General features: G+C 40.7%; 1 protein-coding gene across 4 annotated transcripts in view; it reads right to left on the reverse strand.

The window, feature by feature from the left end:
* dync2h1 (dynein cytoplasmic 2 heavy chain 1) overlaps nt 1-22,550 on the reverse strand; it is a gene marked incomplete at its 5' end in the record, with an annotated part of 94,928 nt that overhangs the window by 16,281 nt on the left and 56,097 nt on the right. For all 4 annotated transcript variants that reach the window (XM_079225195.1, XM_079225194.1, XM_079225193.1 and 1 more), the window contains 13 exons: nt 321-425; nt 1,325-1,551; nt 1,824-1,899; nt 4,031-4,116; nt 4,541-4,610; nt 6,923-7,033; nt 10,544-10,669; nt 11,529-11,689; nt 17,728-17,800; nt 18,534-18,665; nt 18,894-18,947; nt 19,024-19,074; nt 19,207-19,272. In XM_079225195.1, the coding sequence (XP_079081321.1) occupies nt 321-425; nt 1,325-1,551; nt 1,824-1,899; nt 4,031-4,116; nt 4,541-4,610; nt 6,923-7,033; nt 10,544-10,669; nt 11,529-11,689; nt 17,728-17,800; nt 18,534-18,665; nt 18,894-18,947; nt 19,024-19,074; nt 19,207-19,272 (1,338 nt within the window). The remainder of the gene's footprint in view (nt 1-320; nt 426-1,324; nt 1,552-1,823; nt 1,900-4,030; nt 4,117-4,540; nt 4,611-6,922; nt 7,034-10,543; nt 10,670-11,528; nt 11,690-17,727; nt 17,801-18,533; nt 18,666-18,893; nt 18,948-19,023; nt 19,075-19,206; nt 19,273-22,550) is intronic.

Raw genomic sequence — 22,550 nt, forward strand, 5'->3', positions numbered from 1 at the left:
ATGGAAGGGTGGGAATGTGTGTCTGTGTGTGTGTACTGGCATGCACGCAAAAAATGCATATGGTTCTGTGAGCATGAACAGTGCATGTGCGTATGCACTGGTGAATGTGCATATATTTGAATTTGCCTGTTCGTTTGTATGAATGTATGGGAATAAATGTGTGTGAGTGCCAATGTGTTTATATCACTGCATATTAGAGGAAAAGATTGAAGTTGTAGTGGTGTGTGTGTTTGTGGGAACAAGCAGGTGTGTCTTTGTGTGTGTGTGTGTGTGTGTGTGTGTGTGTGTGTGTGTGTGTGTGTGTGTGTGTGTGTGTGCACCTGGGAACTGATGATTCTCTGAGAGGATCTCTCTATGTTGGCAGGCAGACCAAAGAATGCAGGTCTGTCATCCTCTGGGAGGTTCTCTATTACGCTACGGTAGTCCTGGGAAAACACACAGACACATACTGTACAGGTCACACACACAAATGTGTATACATGCCCATATAAAGAGAGGGAAAATGTGAGCATGCTGCCTTTTTTCATATGGCTCTATAACACAACTATACATTTTTGCATTTCCAAGCAACACATGGTACTAAATTGAAAAAGTAAAAACATGTATGCTTGTTAGATTGCTATGTGGGAGTATAGGATTATTCATGCTATATTGCCCTAAATAATGTGTGTTGTTTGTATGGTGGATTGCAGATGTTCTAATTATATCCATTTGGCATAACAAGTACTTTTAAATACTAAAGCTGAACTCCCACTTACTATTGACTGTTTCATTGATTTAAACATTTCAAAGTACTAGACTTCCATATTGACTTATTTTGCTTCCCAAATGGTCTCTCAATTGCTCCTTTAATGAACAGACATCTAACCAACAGTTTTGGGCATGTCTGCTCCCGTATTCTTTGTGTATACAAAGCTGCATTAACGGGATACAAAGCAATAGGATAACAAACCAATTGTGTGAACTTGAGGCTAACATATTTGGATTTATTTGTAGTGGCATAACATGGACTTGTGAAACTACTATAGATACCAAACACAAAATACTAAATCGAGTCAGTGAAAAGCTTGGCTGGATTAATATTAATGCATTAGTACCCTTTTTTGTATTGTTTTTACTTCTTTGCCAGTGCACCTGGGATGAGCAGCTTAAGCTTTAAAGTATACAGAAAAAAAACATAGATATGCTTCTTTTTTTCTCTCTAGCAAGAATTAATTTCTTGAACATCTTTAAGAGCCATACAGCATCTGTGCCTGTAACTGCATTAGAATGTGTGCTTGCTAACTGTATGTGTTACACCACCTGTGTCATCCTGACAACATACCAACACTGAGCAAGAGTTTGGGAGGCTGATCTGCGGTGGAAAGAAGCGCGTTCCACCTTTGCTCTTTCTCTGACCGGCTGAGAGTGAAGACGAGAGGAGACGAGCGGAGAAGAACTGCTCCAAGTAGGAGCGCAAGATGCGGAGGTCAGAGGGGTTATCGATCCGTCCGCCATAAATGGCATTCTCCAACAGGCCATGGACAAACTCCCACTGGAAAGATTTACCACCTTGGAGATACCAAGACACACAGGCACAAAGAAAGCTATCAGAGTGAAATGAGTGCACACAGAATAAAAGAACACCAACTACTCGCTGATGTGCTCACAGACAGGGAGATACAATGAAAGGTGCACATATAAACACGGCATAGAAATGCAAATGCTGTGTTGTCCAGGTCATGCTTGACCAGGGGTAGTTTAAATCAAAGAGGTAATTGATGTGCTGCAGAGCAAATCAACAGAGCAGAGATCTCCACTGCATTGTAGTGTTTGTAGCCTACCTTCAAAAAGCCTGTCGATGATCTCAAAGCCAGCACGGAGGTCAGACATAGAAAACTCATAGAACTTCGTCCAACCCTGGATAAAGCACAGAGGAGGGGGAATAAGTAGAAATATAATTACAATATATTTATTTCACATTATTGTACAATAGTCACACATCAAGTACTACGGTAACAGATGGCATTCAAAATATCACATACAGTGTGTGAGGAGTATCATCCCTCACATATCTCACATCCCTTTTCTTCTTAATCTTTAAGCAACTGTGAGTAAGTACGGTGTTATTCCATGACAGCTATATTGCTCTACCCCTGAGATTGAATACAGAAGCCTAATAAAGTAAAGACAGCTGATTGAAACATATATTGATTTACAACACACTCTCTACAAGTTAGCAATCTACTTTGTGGCTTTCATTTACAGGATAACTGTGCACATAAGCGAGACTGTAAAATCACCTCAACCCATCCAAATACATCTAATTGCCTCTGTAATGATCAGCTCAAATGTACCTTAATGGAAACTTCTCAGAAACCCAGCATAAACAAGTGTTTGTATTGCAGCCCAGATATAACGCTGCCTTAATAACCTGATGAAGGGAACAGTTGAGTGACAGCTGTTAGACTATTCACTTTTCTCAATTTTTATGGTCTGATCATGAGAAGAAGAAAAAACATCACACACGTGTGAAAACATAATTGAGTGTGAGAGTAGTCTCAGTTCATGTGTTTGTTGCATTTCACTGTTATTTAATCAGCAGTTGTAAACTGCCTACTGATGCCGTAGGTGGATGAGGTGAGGGGTGAACTGTGTAGGCATGTTCAGTTATCCTTTCAATGAATATGTGGGTGTTATTTGTTCAGTAATTTTGTGCTTGAGTGTGTATTCACAGACAGTGGGGCACGTTTCTACTACATATGATAAATGTGCTTATATATGTATGAGTGAGATTTCAGATTGTGCTCACGCGTGAATGCATTTCTTGTCCGTTCATAGAATAGGCTGCTCATTCAGTGAAACCATTCAATGTATGGGTCTTATTATAATGGCGACTGCATATTTGTATTTCCATGTATTTATTGATTGTATGTGTACAATGTATTCAATTATTTTGTGAGCACTTATTGTGAGCTACCTAGTTGCATGTTCACCAGATAGAATATAAATAAAAAGAAAATGGGGAAAAACAAGTAAGCAAGGGAAGAGGAAAGTAGAAACAGATCCCCAAGAAATGTTCAAGGCACAGAGGTATTGCATGCTAGCTATATATGCTTACATTCTCCTATCGGGCAATCAATACTTCCCCCCAGACGTTGTGGCAGTTTAATTACGAAAACATGTTCTCTGCCACAGTTCTCCCTGGTGTTTGGGAGCGTGCCGATTGTGTGATGCTTCGCAGACAAAAAAGGATGCCTTCCCGCCGTAACAGCAGAGATGTTGTATTATTCGATGAGACGGGCCCCTCTGAGGCATCGCTGAAATACACGCTGAGACAAATGAGTCCCAGTGCCTCTGCCATGCATCCACATGCATCCAAACTGTAAAAGCAACCGTTTAAGGTGACAACTGGAATCATGAACCAGCAAACTGCAGCGAGTATCAAGTAATTACAGGTGCAACGTCATCTTTTTGCCTCTGTTAAAATGGCCGCGAATGTCATGAGTTTGGACTCGCACTTCTCAATCTGAAGCAAACCAGGTGATAAACAAAAGCCACAGACTCAAGGAGCTTTTTTTAGTGGACTTAATTGAACGTTTTTGTGTTCCTTCCCGAGTTATTGTGCATATACTTATGCTCCAAATTAACTAGTGCGTACTGTACAACATGTCATCTGACCATGTTAGAGAGCTTCTTCTGGTTCTGGATTTATTTTGCTGTGAGACTGTTAGAGCTGATATGCATGATCAGTAAAAAAAAATGTAATTATTACCATGACATGCAGTGGATCAATCAGTAATTGTGTACCTGTGAATAACCACTGTGAAAATAAGGCCACATGCTGTATGTGGGGGTGTGCGTAGATATACCTTTGGGTTTTACAAGTATTTGGTTTATGCCATTGTCTTTATTCTGCATCCAGGACTATTACAACATTTAAAAATGTGTCATATTTTGACCATTTTAATGCTACAGTAATTTGAGTTTATTGTACTGTGATGACATTGTAGACCACTCAGGTCTACATTAACGTGTTTGTGTTTTTTACCTGTGGTATGTAGTTGCGCCTCTCTTGGCAGACAGCGTGGAACCAAGCCAGACAGAACAGAGACTGGGCTCTGGCCAGGATGCCTCCTGCACACAAACAATCAACTGCATGTCAGAACCACAATAACTACAACGAGCTCTCATTATCAATATATGTGTTGTATTCACTTTGAGGGCAGTTATCTCTTCTTATTCATCAAACAAAATACAACAGAAAGGACTTAGATGAGGTTCAAGCATGCTGTGTTCAGCTGTGGAACCTGCACGCTCGCTGGGATTTATTTCTTCACAGTAGGTGTAGCCTGCTAATTATGCACTGAATGTTAACTATTCCTTTACTGTAAATTAAAACAAAACACAAATGATTGAAGCTTGGGGCCAGCTCATAAGCTGCACCTGGTTGTTAGCTTACATTTAGGATGTACAGTAAGATATTCACTCCTGTAAACACAAAGCAGAAATAGGCAACTGAGATCAGAAAATTATTCTGAGGCGAAAGAGAAGAGCCAACCTTTACTGATCTGCTCTGGAGTCCACGACTCATATGTTCTCAGTAGATTTTTCTTTAACCCAGGAGGAGCCTGGAGATGGCAAAAGAAAGGGAGGTCAGATAGACAGAGGGAAGGGACAAGGGAAATAAGGACGGGAGAAGAAAGGTTTTTATTGAGATGGACTGTCCCGGAACAGTCAGTTCAGATTGCAACATCTAAACAAAGTCTTGTATACACGCACAGAAACATGAGCTGCATGGTAAGAGGATACGGGATAGCCGGGTAGCACAAAGAAAAAGACACTGCTGGGATCTAAAGTAAAAATAAATAAAATATCTATGTTATTACTATAACATAGATTATTGTGATACTAGGGGGCTGAATTGTTAGAACTGAGTAACATTTGATCTGACAAGACCGATAGTGTGATTCCCAAATCCACTTCATCAAATATGAATGCCTGGCGAGACCAAAAAGAAGCTGTGAAATCATTGTGTCATGCTGTTTCCCCTCATAGTCTGGTTAGGGTTCTAGCCAGCAAAGATTTGACATTTTACAAAATAAAAATAAAAAAAGCCTTTCTCTCATTACAACATGATCTTATCACTGTAGAAAAACAACTGGACTGGTCAGACAATATGGAGACGCTGAACAAGCAAGAGCAGAGCATGTGTATCAAATTAAGAGGGCTGAATTTGTACACTACATCAAAAAAAAACCCTGAAAAAACACATTGTTTGTTCAGTGTTATTTTTTGCCACCTATGTTCCTGTTATACTGTAGTTGGCATATTCTCGACAGGAGGCAGCACATACTGTATCTCTAAACAGCTTCTCTGGCAACATTATGCTCTGTTTAGAATTGAAACAATAAGCATACATTGACACCACTTCACACATTATCAGCTTTGCTGAACATTTGCTATTCCATCTGGAGGATTTGATCACACAGTCGATAACACATGTACTAAATTGTACCAAAATTGGCAAAATTCCGACACGTGTTACCAATTTAAGTAGATGGAGCAGGACTTTTTTACATTGTACCTCCACAGTCTGAATTGTACTTGTTTCAGCTGCAGCAGAACAGTTTCCCCCTGTGCATCACTGAAGGTTCATCTTATTATTATATTATTCACCCGTAAGAAAGTAACATGTTCACTCTACTTTTAGTGACTAGCAATTCAAGTTCACTTATTGTCACTTTTTATTCTCACATGAAGCTACTGCATTCCGGTTCTGTGTATTTTCATTGGAAATACATTTCTATAATTTATAATTTGCTCTATGAGAAGTTAAAGCTGTTTACACTGTAAGTCTAATGCAAGGGACTATTGCATATTTACTTTCTGAAGCTTCAACAATAAATTCCAAAGGGGAGTTGAGCATGGAGTAAAGTATTTGGGGTTGGGTGATGCTGAGTGACTGGGATTAGCTTGCATTTTAGCCAACGTCATGCATGCCGTGCAGTGTCATATACTGTAAATTCACATGTACAGTAAATTAAAACTTGCAACTGTATCTCACTGAAAAGGTCCTTGAAAAATCTTGCAGATCAGCTCTACAATCAACAAAGATCACACCGGCAACAACAGATATGTACATCAGTTCCTATGGAAACTGTTTGAAATATTAGCTTTGACACTGAAATAATCCAGAAATTATATAAAACTTCTTTTCAGAATGTATCTTCATACATATAAAGTATGGCAATACGTTTTTCCATGAAAGAGTGTGAGACACTCTTTTCTCTCTCAGACTGAGAGAGAAAAAAGAGACAGATAGACAAGCAGAGAGAGCATGCAGCATGCTTGGCTGCTGAAGCAGCTAACACCTTGTGCACGACTCATCAGAAACACACTGAGCACACGCATGACTAACACATGAGCTGCAGGCTTCTTCTCCTTGCATTGCATCTGGAGCCATTATATCGGCAGTGGCTCAGATAAAAACGGGTCTTCTTTTAATTGCTACCAAAGGCTGTGCCTCCGCTGTTTGAGTGGCCGTGAATGCTTCGTTAGTCCTGAGGTGCAGGTGGCACCTTGCATGCTAGCCCCTCCCATCAGTGTATGCATGGGTGAATGATGACATGCAGTGTTTAAGCAATTTGAGTGGTCGAAGACTAGAAAGGCGCTATACAAGTACATTTACCATATGTAGGAAAAAGGACACACACAGTGCCATTAGATCACATGACATTTCAAACAAACATATACACATCCTACATATGTGAAGTAGCTTGGCCTGCTGGGGCTCAGACAAATGTGACTGTATTCTGAAGAGAATAGCAAAAACGTGAAAAAACATTTGTGTGTAAAGTTGAGTCCGATCAACGCTACCCAACACCAAACGTCATCGTAAACTACTGCGTGTGTGTGGCGGTGAATGTGTGAGTCTGCGGACCTCGTAAGTGATCTTGAGGCTGGACTGCAGCAGTATGGGAGGAAATCTGGGGTGAACTTCAGCTGTCAGCCAGAGACGGAAGCCGACTTTTGGACGTAGCACATTTAACTCCTGTGGAAGAAAGACGGTACACACATTAGAAACATTGTACACTTCACCACGGTAGGGTAATATGAGACCAGACTACTTGTGGATTGGAGTAGTATATGGCTGTAGATAAAACTCTTAGCTAAGGGTTTTCTTTCCCAATACACACACAAATATACTGTATTTCAAAACATACAATTTGCTCACAAATTGGAACAATTAGTGAAGACTTAAGCCTTTGATTGCACATATTGTCCAAACACTGTATCATACATCACCGTATCATAAACTTTGTAAACTGCTTATCTTGTTTGAAGTTGCAAAGGGCTGGAGTCTCTCCCAGTATATCAATATAGGCCAAGCCAGCTGGACTAAATTCAAACAGGACCTTCTTGATGTGGGGTAAAAGTGATAACCGCAAAGAGTAGAGTAATAACTTTATACTGCACTTTTTCATATCCATAACTTTGGAATAATCCACAGACTGCCATATATTCCCCAAAACCCTATTTCTAAAACTCAAATCAAAACACATGTTTTTCTCCCCTTTACAAAACTGTTATTCATATGTTTATCTTTCTAAAGGTACGTGGATGTATTCACTAAACCTGCATTCATAGAGTGTGGTCCAATGAGCTACCTCCATGACAACATTCTCCCCACTTCCACTTCTATATATTTGTTTCTCTCTCCTCCTCTCCGTCTCCATCTCTGTCCCTTCATCGCTATTTCCAGCTTTCTTTATCTCACTTCTCCCTTTACATTCCTTCCCCCCTCGTTTTCAAAGACTTGTGGTTAAAAATAGCATGCTGGCACCTCAGGGTCTTGAGTCATCTGATTGGGTACTCACACGCACACACATTGAATTGTAATCAATGTGTTTCTGCATCATTTGGAAGCAAATTAGTTCTTTTGGAAGCACACAGGAACTCCCTTGAAGAAAACTTTGCTGTCTCTCATTGAGTGTATGCGTGTGCGTGTATGCGTGTGCGCGCAAATGCGTGTGTGTGTGTGTGTTTCTGATGTGGTGTCAAACAGAATTCCAATGGAGGAAATTATTGAGTGAAGATAGAAGACAGACACATTGACAAAGAAGACTTGGTTGGACACACAGAGAAAGGACCGATAGTGAGGGAGAGAGCACACAGCTACAGTTTGCGCATTTAAATCTTTCTTTGTTAGAATGTATACATATTGTTCAGACATGCACAGCGTGTGAAACACATCCCACTCACACGCAGAGAGATACTCAAACTCAACAGACTCTCTCTCTCTAAACATTTTGGCTGACGGAGAGTTGTATCTCCACATTGGAGATAATAATTATACGATACAGTAACTCCTGATCTAACCTTATCACAATGATGTGCTGAATGCTATTAATTATACCACAATTGATGGGATTCTGAAGGACAATATTTATTGTATTGTGACAAAAAACTCTGCAGCAAACATATCTGCCATTATTGTATATTAACCTGATTGACAAAGACACACATAGAGTCATAGATAGTCTGATGGAGGGGGTGATGTGAGAAATGAGAGACAGAAAACAGTGCAAGTGGAAGAATTTGAGTAGACAGGGATGAGAAGACATCTGCACTGCCAACTTCAATTATGAACACTGACCGCTCTCCTTCGCTGTCTCTCTTCCCTCCTTCTCCTCTCTCTCACTGACCAACTGGTTTAGTGAAGGAAGATAGGACTCGAGAGACAGATGGCAAAAGTTGGAACATTTTTAAACTACATCGAGAGATACAGTAATACTGAGCAGATGGACACGGCTGCAGAAACAGAGGCAGATACTAAAACAAAGCCCTCTCTTGGTAGAATCTCCACCTGCCTGCCAAGGCTCAGTTCATCGTTGCCTACTTCCCTCCCTTTACATCCACTGTGTCCTCACTCTCCCTTTCCTATACTTCCTGTCTCCCTTGTTCCCCTTGTTGCGTCAGTTTTTCATTTCAAGCTCGACTGCTGAGACCCCAACTTCATCGGTGGCTGGGCAAGGAGCAAGGCGATGAAACAATGAGAGAACGAGGGACGGACAGAAGGAGAGTTTAACAATATGCGAGGGAAAACAAGGAATGTTAAGAAAAAATGAGAAAAAGTATACGAAATAACATGCTAGTAAGAGCGAAAGGTAAGGTGAGTGGAACGGAGAGGGACAAAAGTAGAAGAGGAGAGCTGTATTAAGCGATGCTTGAAGTCACATCGGGAGCACCGACAACTCGGAACTGGAGGGATGTCAGGCTAACCCTGGAGCACACACACACACACACACACACACACACACACACACACACACACACACACACACACACACACACACACACACACACACAGGTGAGCACACACACAGACACAGGCAAATCACTGCCAACAACTGTGCCTCCAAGTGAGATGTGACCTGCTACAGCGACACAGCACTAAACAAAACCCCAGGAAAAGCACACAAGCACAAATAAACACAACGAAAGTGACACATATTAACCCACTAACTGTAGTGTGACGCACAAGCACGTATACACAATGACAAAAACATAAAAGACGAGCAACAAGGGCTCTATGGATGAAACACACAGATATGCACCGTAAAGCGAGCGCGATTCAAACACACATATACGTACATGCATGTGTGCCCAGGAACAGACAAATAAACAACACGCATGGTAACAACACAACCACATAACAAACAACAGAGACTAATGTGGGCCGACAGGTGGAAAGCAAATTGTGTATGTGCAGGAAAAGGACAGAAGGTAATTTTAGATATGGAAATCTGGGCAGCCACCAGAATGTGTCCTTGTGTTGCTGTGTGCATGTGTGTGTGGCGGTGTTGTAATATTATAGATAAACACTGACAAGCAGGATGAAACCAGGAACAACATCCACACTTCAGCCCCCCCCCCCCCCACACACACACACACACATATTTCCACTGACCTAATCTGACCCCAAACCCCAACTGAGGATATAAAAAAAGTGCTTGTTTCACTGAACACATTTTACTGGACATGCTTCTTTAATTTATTTTCAGCGACTTTCACAATGGCAATTTATTTGACCCTTTCTTTCTTTGGAAGTCTTATGATGTATTTATCACATTATATTTGGACTTACTATAGTCCCCTTGCTGGATCATTGCATCATGTATTGAACTGCTTGGTAAACATATCCTGTTGATCTCTTTGCCTTTCCCCAACCCCGGCCCCTGATGCACACCTGGCTTTGCACAAATGTGGCTGCAGTTTAATATACTATTACAGTAAAGGATGATACAACGCATCTTACAATAATGCAATGCTACTATTCAAACATGCAGACTCCCTGGGTAAACAGGGTTGATGTGATCCCTCTCTCCCTGAATTGATAAATAAGGATCCTTGTCAGGTCCTATTGAGTCAATACTTAGAGAGAGCAGAATATATTATACACATCCTCTCTTAGCCAAAAAGCAGAAAAAAAACTCAAATCACCCACAGAGATAGACGTTCCCACATGTCCGTAAGGCTTTACCACACACACAGTACCTACTTTTTCCAGGAGCGGTAGCCATGTCGTGACAAGGTGAAGGTTTTTCAGGCAAAGCCAGTTTCCATTCCGGGAAGACTCTCTGAGTGTAGCTAAGGCCACATCAGCCTGCCCCTGACCCATGGAGATCTAGACAAGAGTGTGGGAGGCAGGTGGAGAGAGGCAGTGGGATAGAAAATTTGATTTTTCATTGCAATTTCTCACAAGTGGACAGATAATCTGTTTTAATATTAGAATCCATCTCTCTCCTCAGCAGGAGAAACATGGATATACTTGCAAATAGGGATTCCCAATGGAATTTTTAATCAATAGAGTTCCAACACAGAAGCTAGTAACTCGTAGCTAATCTGATTTCTATTTATATGTAACCGATTTTATATAGAATAATGTTATATGCAGCACCAAAAACAGTGTGAATAGCGTGTATTTCTTTAGTGCCCCATATATGGATTAGTTGGCTGTAGTTAAAGTGGAAATAGTAAAAGTATGTATTTTCTGTGAACGGTCTAAATAGTCTTGGATAAAACAGAAAGAATATGGTTAAATAATTAAAACTGTGAGCTGATTGTGGGAAGAGTTGCCTACTTAAAAAGTAAAACATGTATCAACTTGGAGACCGAAGTAGAATATATTATATAAGTTGTAAATATCATCCATTACATTTTCCCTTCACTGATAATTTTTAAGCATAAGGTCTTGTCAAATCTTTTAAAAATACAACTCAAACTGGAATGAAGGAACATGTCAGGCAAAGCAATCATATGGCTCGTGGATGTGTTTTATAGTTTAATAGTTTTAGACAGTGGAGGGGACAGTGCTATATGGCACAGAGGCTCCTGTGTATCACGCTTTGACCACACAGACACTCCCCATTGGTAAAGAAATACATTTATTTGATTTAAAATAGATCTGATTTTGGTATTCTGTTGAATTCTTTCAACAGAATAACAACAGGTATTCTTTCCCATTTAATCTTGTTCGTTTTTACCTCATAATAGTTGTCCCTGCCCATAGTTTCCGCCGCTAGTTCTGCAAGTTCCTGGGACGGGTCCGCCCCTGGAGAGATGATGATCAACACCGGCTCCCATTCCAAAGTCTCAGTGTAGAGACGGCGCAGGTTCAGAGGAGGAGGAGAGAGCTCTTTCATACCTGCAGAGAGGAGGGAGATGGAAAAAGAATGAAGGGTGTGAATGACAGATCTGTGAGAGAGTGTTTCAACATTGCATTTAATGTTGATATGTTGCTCAAAGTCAAAGTGACTGGGTGTACTGCACAGAAAGGGTACACCTGGAGGGACAGACAAAACGTTAAAAAATAAATAAAAAAAAGAGGCCATTAGTGATAGTATGTAGCCGCAAAGGGGCATTAAGTGAGGGTAGATGGCAAAGACGGAGACACAAGCGTGGCAGATAAAGGAAGGGGAGAAAAAAAAGATTGGGAGACAGAGCACAAGGAAGGGTAGACAGTGCCTAAAGGGGAATGACGGGGAAAAGGGAAAACAATATATAAGAAGAGGGAGAGCAGAAGGGAGGCGTTGATGAAGAAAGAGTGAGGGGGCACAAGAGGAAGAGACCGAGTGAGAGAGATTAGGCGCGTGATGTGCTGTGCATACTGAGTGCTAGGTATGCAGCAGTATTCACCACACATAGCAGAAGAATACCTTGTCAGCCCCCTTGTGTTGAGAAGCCAGGCTCTTTGTGTATGTGCCTAAGTGCATGTGTGTGTGTGTGTCTGTATGTGTGTGTTTCCTCACTGAGCATTAGGCTCTAATCCTGCTGTAATATAATGAATGATATATCTGATATGGGTTAATAGTGACACACAAGCAGCAATACAGGCTCACACAGTGTGAGTGGCTTTGTTAGAAATTCCACTGTGACGTCATTCACACATGTATCAGCAGATATCTCTTTCTCACACACACGCGCGCGCACACACACACACACACACACACACACACACACACACACACACACACACACACACACACACACACACACACACACACACACGCGCACACACACGCGCACACACGCGCACACACACACACACACACACACACACACACAAACACACACACACACACACAATCTGCTGCACAAGAAGTGCACATACATGCACACGCACAAGGTCTTGGTTGAGAACATCTCAGCGCAAACTTTTGCTGCGTCACTATATGGCATCTGGTCATCTGACCACATGGCTCGAGATGTTTGTCTACAAAAAAAGTTTGCATTTACAGAACGTGCGCATGCACAGATGCAAACACATCTACCGTTGATATGGGTAAGTATTCAGTATTCCTGCTGCAGACCAGCATCCTCGGTCTGTGAATATCAGAGTTCACCTTGGCTTCTGTGACCCACAATCAGGGCAAAGAGGAGCCTTCAAAAAGAAAATGCTATAGTCTCCCTCTGGCTGAACACTGATTAGTGGAGGAAACACAGAATGGCTAAGAATTAATGAGCGGACACTTAGTTGCACACAGTACTTGACATTAAAGAGATTGATAGGAGGCATCTGCATATTGATTGTTAAAACGAAAAAGGTGGTCTTCGCTGGTTGATTGACATGAAAAATGACTGAACAACACGCTGAACGGATGCTTTTTATGTATGTGTGTGTGAAAGAGGTTTTGTATTTTTGAAAAGTAGAGAGAGCATGCCAGTGTGTGTGTGTGTGTGTGTGTGTGTGTGTGTGTGTGTGTGTGCGTGTGTGTGTGCGTGTGTGTGTGCGTGTGTGTGTGTGTTCACCCAGGCATGCCTGTGTGCGTGAGCAATGCCCAGGCCTGGACTGGAGGGATTGAGTCAGATTAGCTGTAAAAGGATTACAGACCATGCCTCATTAGCATACTGATTTACTGCCAAAAACACATACACATACACCCAAATTCTTCTTCTATCCTGTTCTTTTTCATCTGTATCTCTCTCTCTCTCTCACTCATTCGGACAAACACTCTCTCCAACATCATGCACATGCTACACCTTCAATCAATGGGTTAAACAATAGTGTAAGCGTCTGTTGTATTTGTGTGAGAACAAGAAGAGACAAAAAAAAAGTGACGCGTGTGCTTGCTTGGAATTAGCTCACAGAGAAAGAAAGACATGTACTGCACTTTTAAAGTATAGCGCTAAGAGAGATGAGCTGTTCGGTGCATAAAGCAACATTGAGCAGAGACACATTATCACACACACAAAGGCTGGAGCGTCATCATAAATGGGTTATTTTTGACTTTTTCAATATTGGACAAAAGCTCTCATAGCATCCTTGGTGCAGTAGGCAGCTTTGTGATCTGAAGATGGTGAGTTTGAGCCTAACACGGGTCAGGGATTCTAGGAAAATTAATTATGTAGAAACAACTAAGAACTAATGGAGAAAGTTACTGCACAGTCAATGTGGTGCAAATATAATACTCACTTTTAATGATGGACACCCACAAACACTGATATACTGATACACACACAGAGGCTGGAGTGTGCCCCTCAATGAGCCAGGGTTATTATTAGAACTATGGAGCAGCTGCACAACAGCTGACACTTAGTTTCAGTCAATAGAGCTTTTGCTCTCAGTAGGAAGCAAGGCAGTCAGAGTATTATGGCTCATCAAAGTGCTCGCTCCCTCTCCGTCTACATCTTCTCCCTTCCATCCTTTTTTGTCACCATTTCTTTTCCGCTGGGGCATTTTTGAATGACATTTCAAAACCACTTGTGAAACAATTTTAGAGTGGATTTAGTTTAAAGAAAGCAACTCAAGGTATAGTTGCCACTGTGACTGTGTACGGTACTCATTTTCCAGGTCGGGTTTTGTTAGGTAGTTTGAGAAGATTATTCACCTGATAACATGCTGTCAAAAGCAGTTTTTAACCACACTAGCGGCATGGCAATCATGCAGTTTGGAGTTTGGAATTTGTTAGAAACATTCATGGGGTTAACATTATGAGCTTCGTTGATCCACTGACTTAATGCTCATTTCTTTACTTTAGAAAACTGCCTTGACTACTTGATCGATTGTCATGAAACTTGGTGGAGATATCCAAGAAACCCAGAGGATGAATGTTAACAGAGGCAAAGTACCCTTTGTGTAAGAATGGACTGCACTTAAAAAGTCATAATGTATTAAGCATCTTTTTGTTATCATTTAGTGTCAGGAGATCTGCATTAGAATTGAAAATCTACCTCAGTATCACAACAATAAAGAAAAGTGGAAACACTGTCACTGTGGCTAGCACTGTCACCTCACAGCAAGAAGAGACCGGGGTTTCATCCCCGATCCCGGTCCTTCTGTGTGGAGTTTGCACGTTCTCCCCGTGGCAGCGTGGGTTCCCTCCAGGTACTCCAGCTTCCTCCCACAGTCCAAATACATGCAGCTCAGGTTAATTGGAGACTCTAAATTGCCGTCTCTGTATCTCTCCAATCCCATTCGTTCAGTAGTATTGCATTATTTGTTGTGCATCTTAGAGTTACTCTCAGTCCGGGATGTCTCCTGTTCATCTTTGTTTGTTTTAGTCAGTCCAACGTTATCGTCTCTGACACCATACCTCTCCCTCATCCATGCACCACTGACTCAACAGACTTATTTTGTTGTAGTTAAATTATTTATCTTGTGTTTCCCTTCCACCTACTCTCCGTGGCTTTTGTCGTGGCTTTGGCGCAGGGTCATGACACAGAGCATCTAGGGTTGATTATAGACTTTCTGTGAGTATTTCAGTGTGCAGACACACTGTTGCAATTGAGCACAAAGACTGGATTGTTATTCATTTTGTCTTTTCCCATGATTACAAGTTTTTTTTATGACCTCGTTGGCGCAATAGGCAGTGCGTCACTAATAATCAGAAGATCGTGAGTTCAACCCTCACAGGGGGCAGTTGTTTTACTGCCGTTGCTATGAGCCATACAGTCCTTATATTACTACTATATTGAGTGAGAGACATGTCCATATTCTTGGCCAGGGTTAATGTAGCCATTGTTTGAGTAATTCGGTGTGCAGATACGCTGTCTCGATTGTCTTTCTTTTAGTTTTTTTCCATGACCGCGCGAGTTTTAGCGGTGTTGTTGGTGCAGTAAGCAGCGCATCAGTGTCATAATCTGAAGGATGTGAGTTCTAGCCTCAAAGTGGACAGGTGATTTCAAGTAAGTGCATGTACACCTGCATTAGAATAAAAACATACAGATAATGTTACAGTAGGCGTTTCAAATCACATATTTTAAACCTTATTAGGCAGCATCAGTATCATAATCTGAAGGTTATGAGTATGAGCCTGATTTGGGGCAGGCATTTTATTAAAATGAATCTTATGTAGATCAACTACAGACACATCCTGAACATTTTCCATTGAAAATGATCAATGGAACCAATAATGGGTCTCAAGACAGCACCAATGGTGATTTTACTGGGATGTGGCTATACTTCTTTAGTTAAGAGCTATTACCTGAACATTTAAGAAAAGCTTATTTGGTTGTTGCATCAAATATAAAAAGAGCCTAAAAAACCCTCAATATCACTGGGCCACTGTTACCTGATGACATCATCAACTCATACAGTTTACTGTCAAAAGCAATTGGAAGAGCAAAATGTAAATTCTATTTTGGGGTGGGTTCTCATTTAAATAGGGAATGTTTGGCCTTGAGTTATTGTTTATTCCTATGAATATTCATATAACAAAGATGCTGACATCCAAAGCACATAATTTCCCCAAGGTTAACACACCGAGTAAGGCTTTTTAAAATGATGTGTGTATTTGCTATATACACAGGAGGCAGGTGCAGGCCCAGACAATAAAGGATATAATGTGTTCTTGTCTTCAAAATACACAATTGTATTAACTTAGACTAATACCTTAAGTTATAATATAAATGTTGTGTTTGAATAGCATGATCAATTCATATTTCCAATAAGATGCTCAGGGAGGCAGACTTTGCACAACCCAGAATTTACTTTGCACAGTAAGCTGGGGGTTTTGTTTTGTAAATGTGGTGCACATGGTTTAATTTAGTAAACTTCCAAATACAATGTGTTTTTTCCATTTTTTTAACTTGCAAGCTAAATTGTCTGTAATATTAGTGACTAATTGGATTGTAAGCAGCTCAAAAACTACTAAACACAGACACACAAATTGACATTGATGGACAGATGAATGTTCATGCTCTTGTTCAGACAACAAAACAATCCTATATAGCTAATAAAAGCTGAACCTATAAACCTAAAACCATCAGAAGTCAATTAGCGTGTTTTGTCAGACAGCACACGCAACTAAAAATCAGTTTCATACACACACATTAACACCTGACAGCCATTAGCAGCATCCCAGATAGTGCAGTCAGAAGCAGACACACAATAGACCATAAGGATTATCTGGACTAAATTAATGGGTTCATTAAGGACAATAAACTAGCCCTCATTATTACTTTGTGTGTGTGTGTGTGTGTGTGTGTGTGTGTGTGTGTGTGTGTGTGTGTGTAGTATTTACTCAAGATATGTGATAACTCACAGTGTTGAAAAACACATTACGAGAAGAGATGGAGAGAACTATCGGAGCGGAAAAAAATGACACCATTGTCAAGAAGTGGACAAGTATGGCTCAGAGATCCAACATAAAAGCTCTGTTTGGGAAGATTTGGCTCGAATGGTGTGAGAAGGCAGAAGGTGCTTGTGAAAAACATCTACCGAGCTGAATGAGCGCAGAAACAGTTTATCAAAATCAGTAAATGAGGATCTAGTCATGATGTTTACAGCTCATTATTCAGAGTAATCACAAGCAAATTCAGAAGGCCAAATATTTACTGAACCTTTATCAGCACAGAACAAGTCATGTTGTTCACATTTTTTAGCAGCTCATCAAACGTAACTTGCTTTGCACAGAGCAGAGTGTCCGTTTATTTGTTGTTTTGTTCATCTGCAATGAACGCTGAAGGTGTGCATGAAAAATGAAATGTGTGTAATTCATTCATGTGATACTCATGTAGGTCTGACCAAGTGAGAGCAAATAAGGAAGGAAGAGAAACCTTGTAAAATATCAATAAAGACAAGACCAATTTTCAGAACAGCTAGGTGTCTAGTGGGCAGCATGATTATGCCATGAATGTGATGTATTTGTTAATAGTAATTATTGTGTTTTATGTGTTTTCTGGTCCATGTCGTCAACATTTATCAAAATAATAATAAAAAAATATAAAGAGCTGTACACTTACCCAGGGACTGGGTGGCAAATGCTGCCATGGCACTCTGGAGTCGGTCTGGTCTGACTGCCTGAACCAATAACAGCTGGGAAGGGCGGGGACAGGGGAGAGCAAAGAGAGAAACAACAGCTGTCCATTAAAAAAAAATGACACAATTTGGATACATAAGCATAACCAAATTCACTGAGGTTTCTAGAGGTTCTTTTTTTGGGCTATTTTTTAAAGAACACAAAACACAAAGTAAATGATGATGTCAATTGTTTTGTCAAGTGTGTATACTTGACTTTTGTCAAGTGGCACATACACTGCAGCTGGATGTAAACTGGAACACATTTTGTCTGGGAAATGGTCTGAAGGTGAATTACCAATAAATGAGTTGTGTTGAAGAGTTATGCAAGTTTATGGAATATAGGCTACATATAAAGGAATTTGGCAAGAAATTCAAAGAAGATTATGCGGCATATAAATAAACAAAATCTGAACTTAGATGGAGTGTTAATTAAAACAGTTTTGCTACAATATCCAAAAAGCAGAAAATCTGTTTTGGCAGAAATGGGTGTGCACGATACTGTAGTCTCATTTTGAGTATAATAAGTCTCGGAAAACAATAATTGTGTTGCTTTGTTTCACAGCAGAGCATTAAACATTAAATATGATTGATCAACTCTTTCCTGACCCTTAGACTCACGACTGACAGAGAAACAACCAAACAAAGCTGAAAACACAACTGAGTGAGTAGACTTTTGATGTACTCTGTAAATTATGACACCTTGTTTCATTTGGCTGATGAAATGAGTGTTATTTGATTGAAAGCTGACCTGCTGGAAGGGAGAAATCTTCTTGGCAATTGAGGATGGGATTTCCTGTTCACACTGCGAGCTCCGCGAGAAGGACAGCCAAAGGTCTGAGTCACTCAAACACAGGGACTGGTAAAGGGCTGGGAATGTAGTCTGTGAAAGAGAGATGGCAAAAGGTAAAAGGGTGAGAGACAGGTTCGAGAAATAATGTGAGATAAATATCCAATCTTAAACTCAGTAAGAACTGCTTTATATGTATTCTATTTCAATCATATTAAGCTATATTTAAAAAAAATATATAATAAATAAACAATTGCATCTGCAGCTGAAGATATAATAATGTACACATTTTGAGGTGAGTGTGTAAATCATTGTGGTTACTTTGAAAATGGCCACTGCCCTTTGCCTCTCCTGATCAATCCAAGAAGGGAACTCCTGCCAAGAGAGGAGAGGCGTAAGTCAGAGACAGAAATAGCGCTGTGCTTTCTTAGAAAAAAAGCTGCTCTCTTACCTCTTTCTTAAACATTTCCCCTACAATAGATCCAGTGAATACATCCCATTCCTACAGGAAAGAGTAGCGTCAACATTTGGCAGGTCCAAAAAAAGCTGAAATTTGCTATATTTAATTTGTTGCTGAAATCCGTATTTATGCGATCCTAAATATGCAGCTACGATAAACTACAAAGATACTCACACTCTCCTGGAAGAGTTCGGGGTACATGCCTTTCACAAAGTGCATAGCAAACATCAACTGGTCAGCCTGAGACAGAGACAGAAAAGGAGAGAGAGATCTATATGTCACATATGATCACATGAAATTCTGCTCTGCTCAAAACTCAAACGACTAACAAAGAAAGTGATGGTAGAGCACAAAGTCTGAGCATCTCCTCTAGACCAAGAGCAAACACATCCATATTCTCATTGTATAATGTGTAGCTACATCTGCTTAACTACAGGGCTTGTGAAGAGTTGCTATCCACTCGTGAAGTTTGGGATAGATAACAGCACCATCAACTAAACAATATACTTATCCCACTCCTACTCCCACCCAGAGAAAGGTAGTGACCAAGAGTCTCCAATGGTTACAGTAAATAGAAAGAAAAAGATTTACAGAGGGAAAGAATGCAAAAAGCAATAATACACAAGTTTAAACCCTCCTCTAATGCCATTCTTTTCTTCCAATCTTTACAAAATCCTTAACAAGTACAACTTGTAAACAATTAAATATAAACTGTTTTACAGTAACCACGATATTGCAGCACAGCTAATCTAGTTCTTGGATTTCCTGAAGACATATTATTACGGATTCTCTAAACTCAATAACAGACAACACACCTGCTATAACTCCCCTTAAAATATAGCCACACTGTACTTATGTAAATCTAATTTTAAGCACTACCAAGGACTAACTCAATTAGAAACAACATGTAATGCAGTTGTGTTTGTAAGGTGGCAATAATTCAGATGAGTGTGTTAATCTACCGGTAATCAATTTGGCTATTTACAATAACTGCTATCACTGCTACCAGATGTAGGCATGGTTACTGAAAATAAGGTACATTATGGAGACAGTAGTCTATGTGTGAAAACTTACTCTGCAACAGTGCGAAATCTCAAAAAAAGTCAACACAAGGCATTACTGTAAGTTTAACGAAGTTTAACTTGAACAGTTAAGTTCAAAATCTAACACTCAGAGCTCTTTGAGTTAAAGAGAAGAAGTAAGTGGACATACCTAAACAGGGCTGTGATGTTTTACAGTGTGGTTCTTAATCGTTCAGATGAGATTATGTGAAGAGGATTTGGACTTCCAGTAGTCTTTGACGTCCACCTTGTGCATCTTAAACTATGTACTAATAGCAACAGTACTAAAGTAACACTTGAGGAATAATGCTATTGTGTGCTTCTTGTGTTCCACTGCATTTCCAAACATAGGGCCGAGCCTCGTGGGACCCTTGTACACCAAACCATGTGACCACAGTATCCCTGTCAAGATGTTTGCAGAAGGTGAGAGCATGTGAAACGGGTCAGGAAGTGTGCCACATAAACACTCACACCCACCGACATTTTTTTTTTCAAAGCAACGTGATGGATTTCAGTCTCACATTGTTATTTTCTATCTCAGCTGTTGTAGGGATCAGCTCAATGTGTTTCGATCTTAAAGTAGTGATAACGGTTTTAGACTATAACTGAAAGTGTAAGAGAAATGTTGAAAAGAATAAAAACGTTTCTAATAGCTTCTCTGCATTCTTTGGTAGGCATCTGCACACATGCAAGAACTGAGTTAAACAAATAAATAAATCACTCCAATTACTCTCGGCGTATGAAAAAAACCCTTCTTAGCACATATTTGCCTGTGACCTACTATTACATTGCACACTTTACCAACAGCTGAAGAGCCAGCTTGAGTAGTGGCAAGGATAACCTTCAGGCTACATTTGGACTAAAGCTCTTCACTACTGTGCCCCTCTCCATGATTTGTCTCTTGCTCCAATGTCTGGATGATTTACACCAAGCTGCCGACTTCAACTCCATCAACTGAAGTGATTGTGGGTGCAGTTGAACTGAAGGGAGTCGAGCAATACGATATGACAGATCAAACAAAAAGTGGCACAATGTCCCGTTTTTTGTGTGTGTGGATCTGTGTGTGCACATGTCATGTGCTGGAGAGAAATGAAGCAAACAGAGTGCAAAGACGACACATGTGTGAGTGTCGTCTGCTGTCATACTGACACTGACTGGACAGGAACCTCAGTTGACAGGTGTGACACCCTGTCAACACTCCCACTGTCTTGAAGACTATCTTGTGACGACCCTCTCTGTCACTGGCCGTTGTCCCTGCAGGTGTGCAGGTGGGCGTGGCAGAGGGTCGTCAGGAGATTGGGGACACCTGTGCTAATTAGCGGCACTCTCTTAAAAGGCCCTCTGGACACGCCTTCCACTCATGCACTCACCACCACTACTGAAAATACTGACTCCACACGCCACTGTCAACATAGTTTGTGTTTAAATTCAATAAACCCTTTTCTGTTAAACTACTCATTTCTGTGTTTCCCCCTTCTTCTGTCACGGCCGTGCGACCCTGTTTGTGACCTGTAGTCATCCTAAGCAGGCAGTTGGTCCACATGGAAGGTTCATCAGCTGAGACGGCTCACCTTGGACCCTTGAGCTATATGCGGGCTCCTGTGCTCACTCAGCGTGCTTTTCATTATTCTAACTCGTGCTTTCGTAAATCGTTCCCCCTCCGCCATCATGGAAGAACTTCCAATCCCTTAAATGCCCCTTGAGGAGCGAGGAGGCTTCTGGACCGAATGGCAGCCATCTAACCTGGGTGCAGTTTTAAACTTGCTGTTGGAACCATTGGTGAAAGAAGCTTGTGTTGTCTTTACAATCCTTGTATATCTCAACCAAAACCCCAATACAGTTTTTTATGGTAATGAGTGCAAGACAACTCTGTCTGCTGAGAATGAACAATGATGAATTACTTTTTCAATTTTGCCTGGACTTAATATGCAAGAACTGTCTTTGGTCTTCTGAATGGCTAATGTACTGTACAAGCATTATATTTCATTTAGAAATCCTAAATGGATTCAGAATCATGGCCCATAGACAGACAATTACAATGAGACACACAAGAGAGAAACGCACCTTTGTTATAAATAAAATGAATATATTAATGTCATAAACTGAGCTAACCTTCTGTAGTTTTATGGACCCTTATGTAAAAATGTAATCTCTCATCTACTCTATACTGACTTGTGGAAAGTGATACTAGCTGCCCTGATCTCTTGGAGAAGCAATTAGGTGCTGAACAGCATTTTCTGCCCGTTTGAGGCGATTGTAAACAATACTCAGGTAAGATGGCGGACAGTCATCCCATGATTATGTCACATCATTTGTTTTATAGCTATGAAGGAAACACAGGCGTATCCTATGCAAAAGTATTTTATCAGGTGCTGCACCTTGTGCGGCACAGTTCGAGGCAACTGACGCCGCTTAAGACTGACGCTAGGGAACCGAGGACTTCTTATTTGGCAGCTA

This window comes from Taurulus bubalis (assembly GCF_910589615.1).
Source record: "Taurulus bubalis genome assembly, chromosome: 10".
Taxonomy (NCBI): Eukaryota; Metazoa; Chordata; class Actinopteri; order Perciformes; family Cottidae; genus Taurulus; species Taurulus bubalis.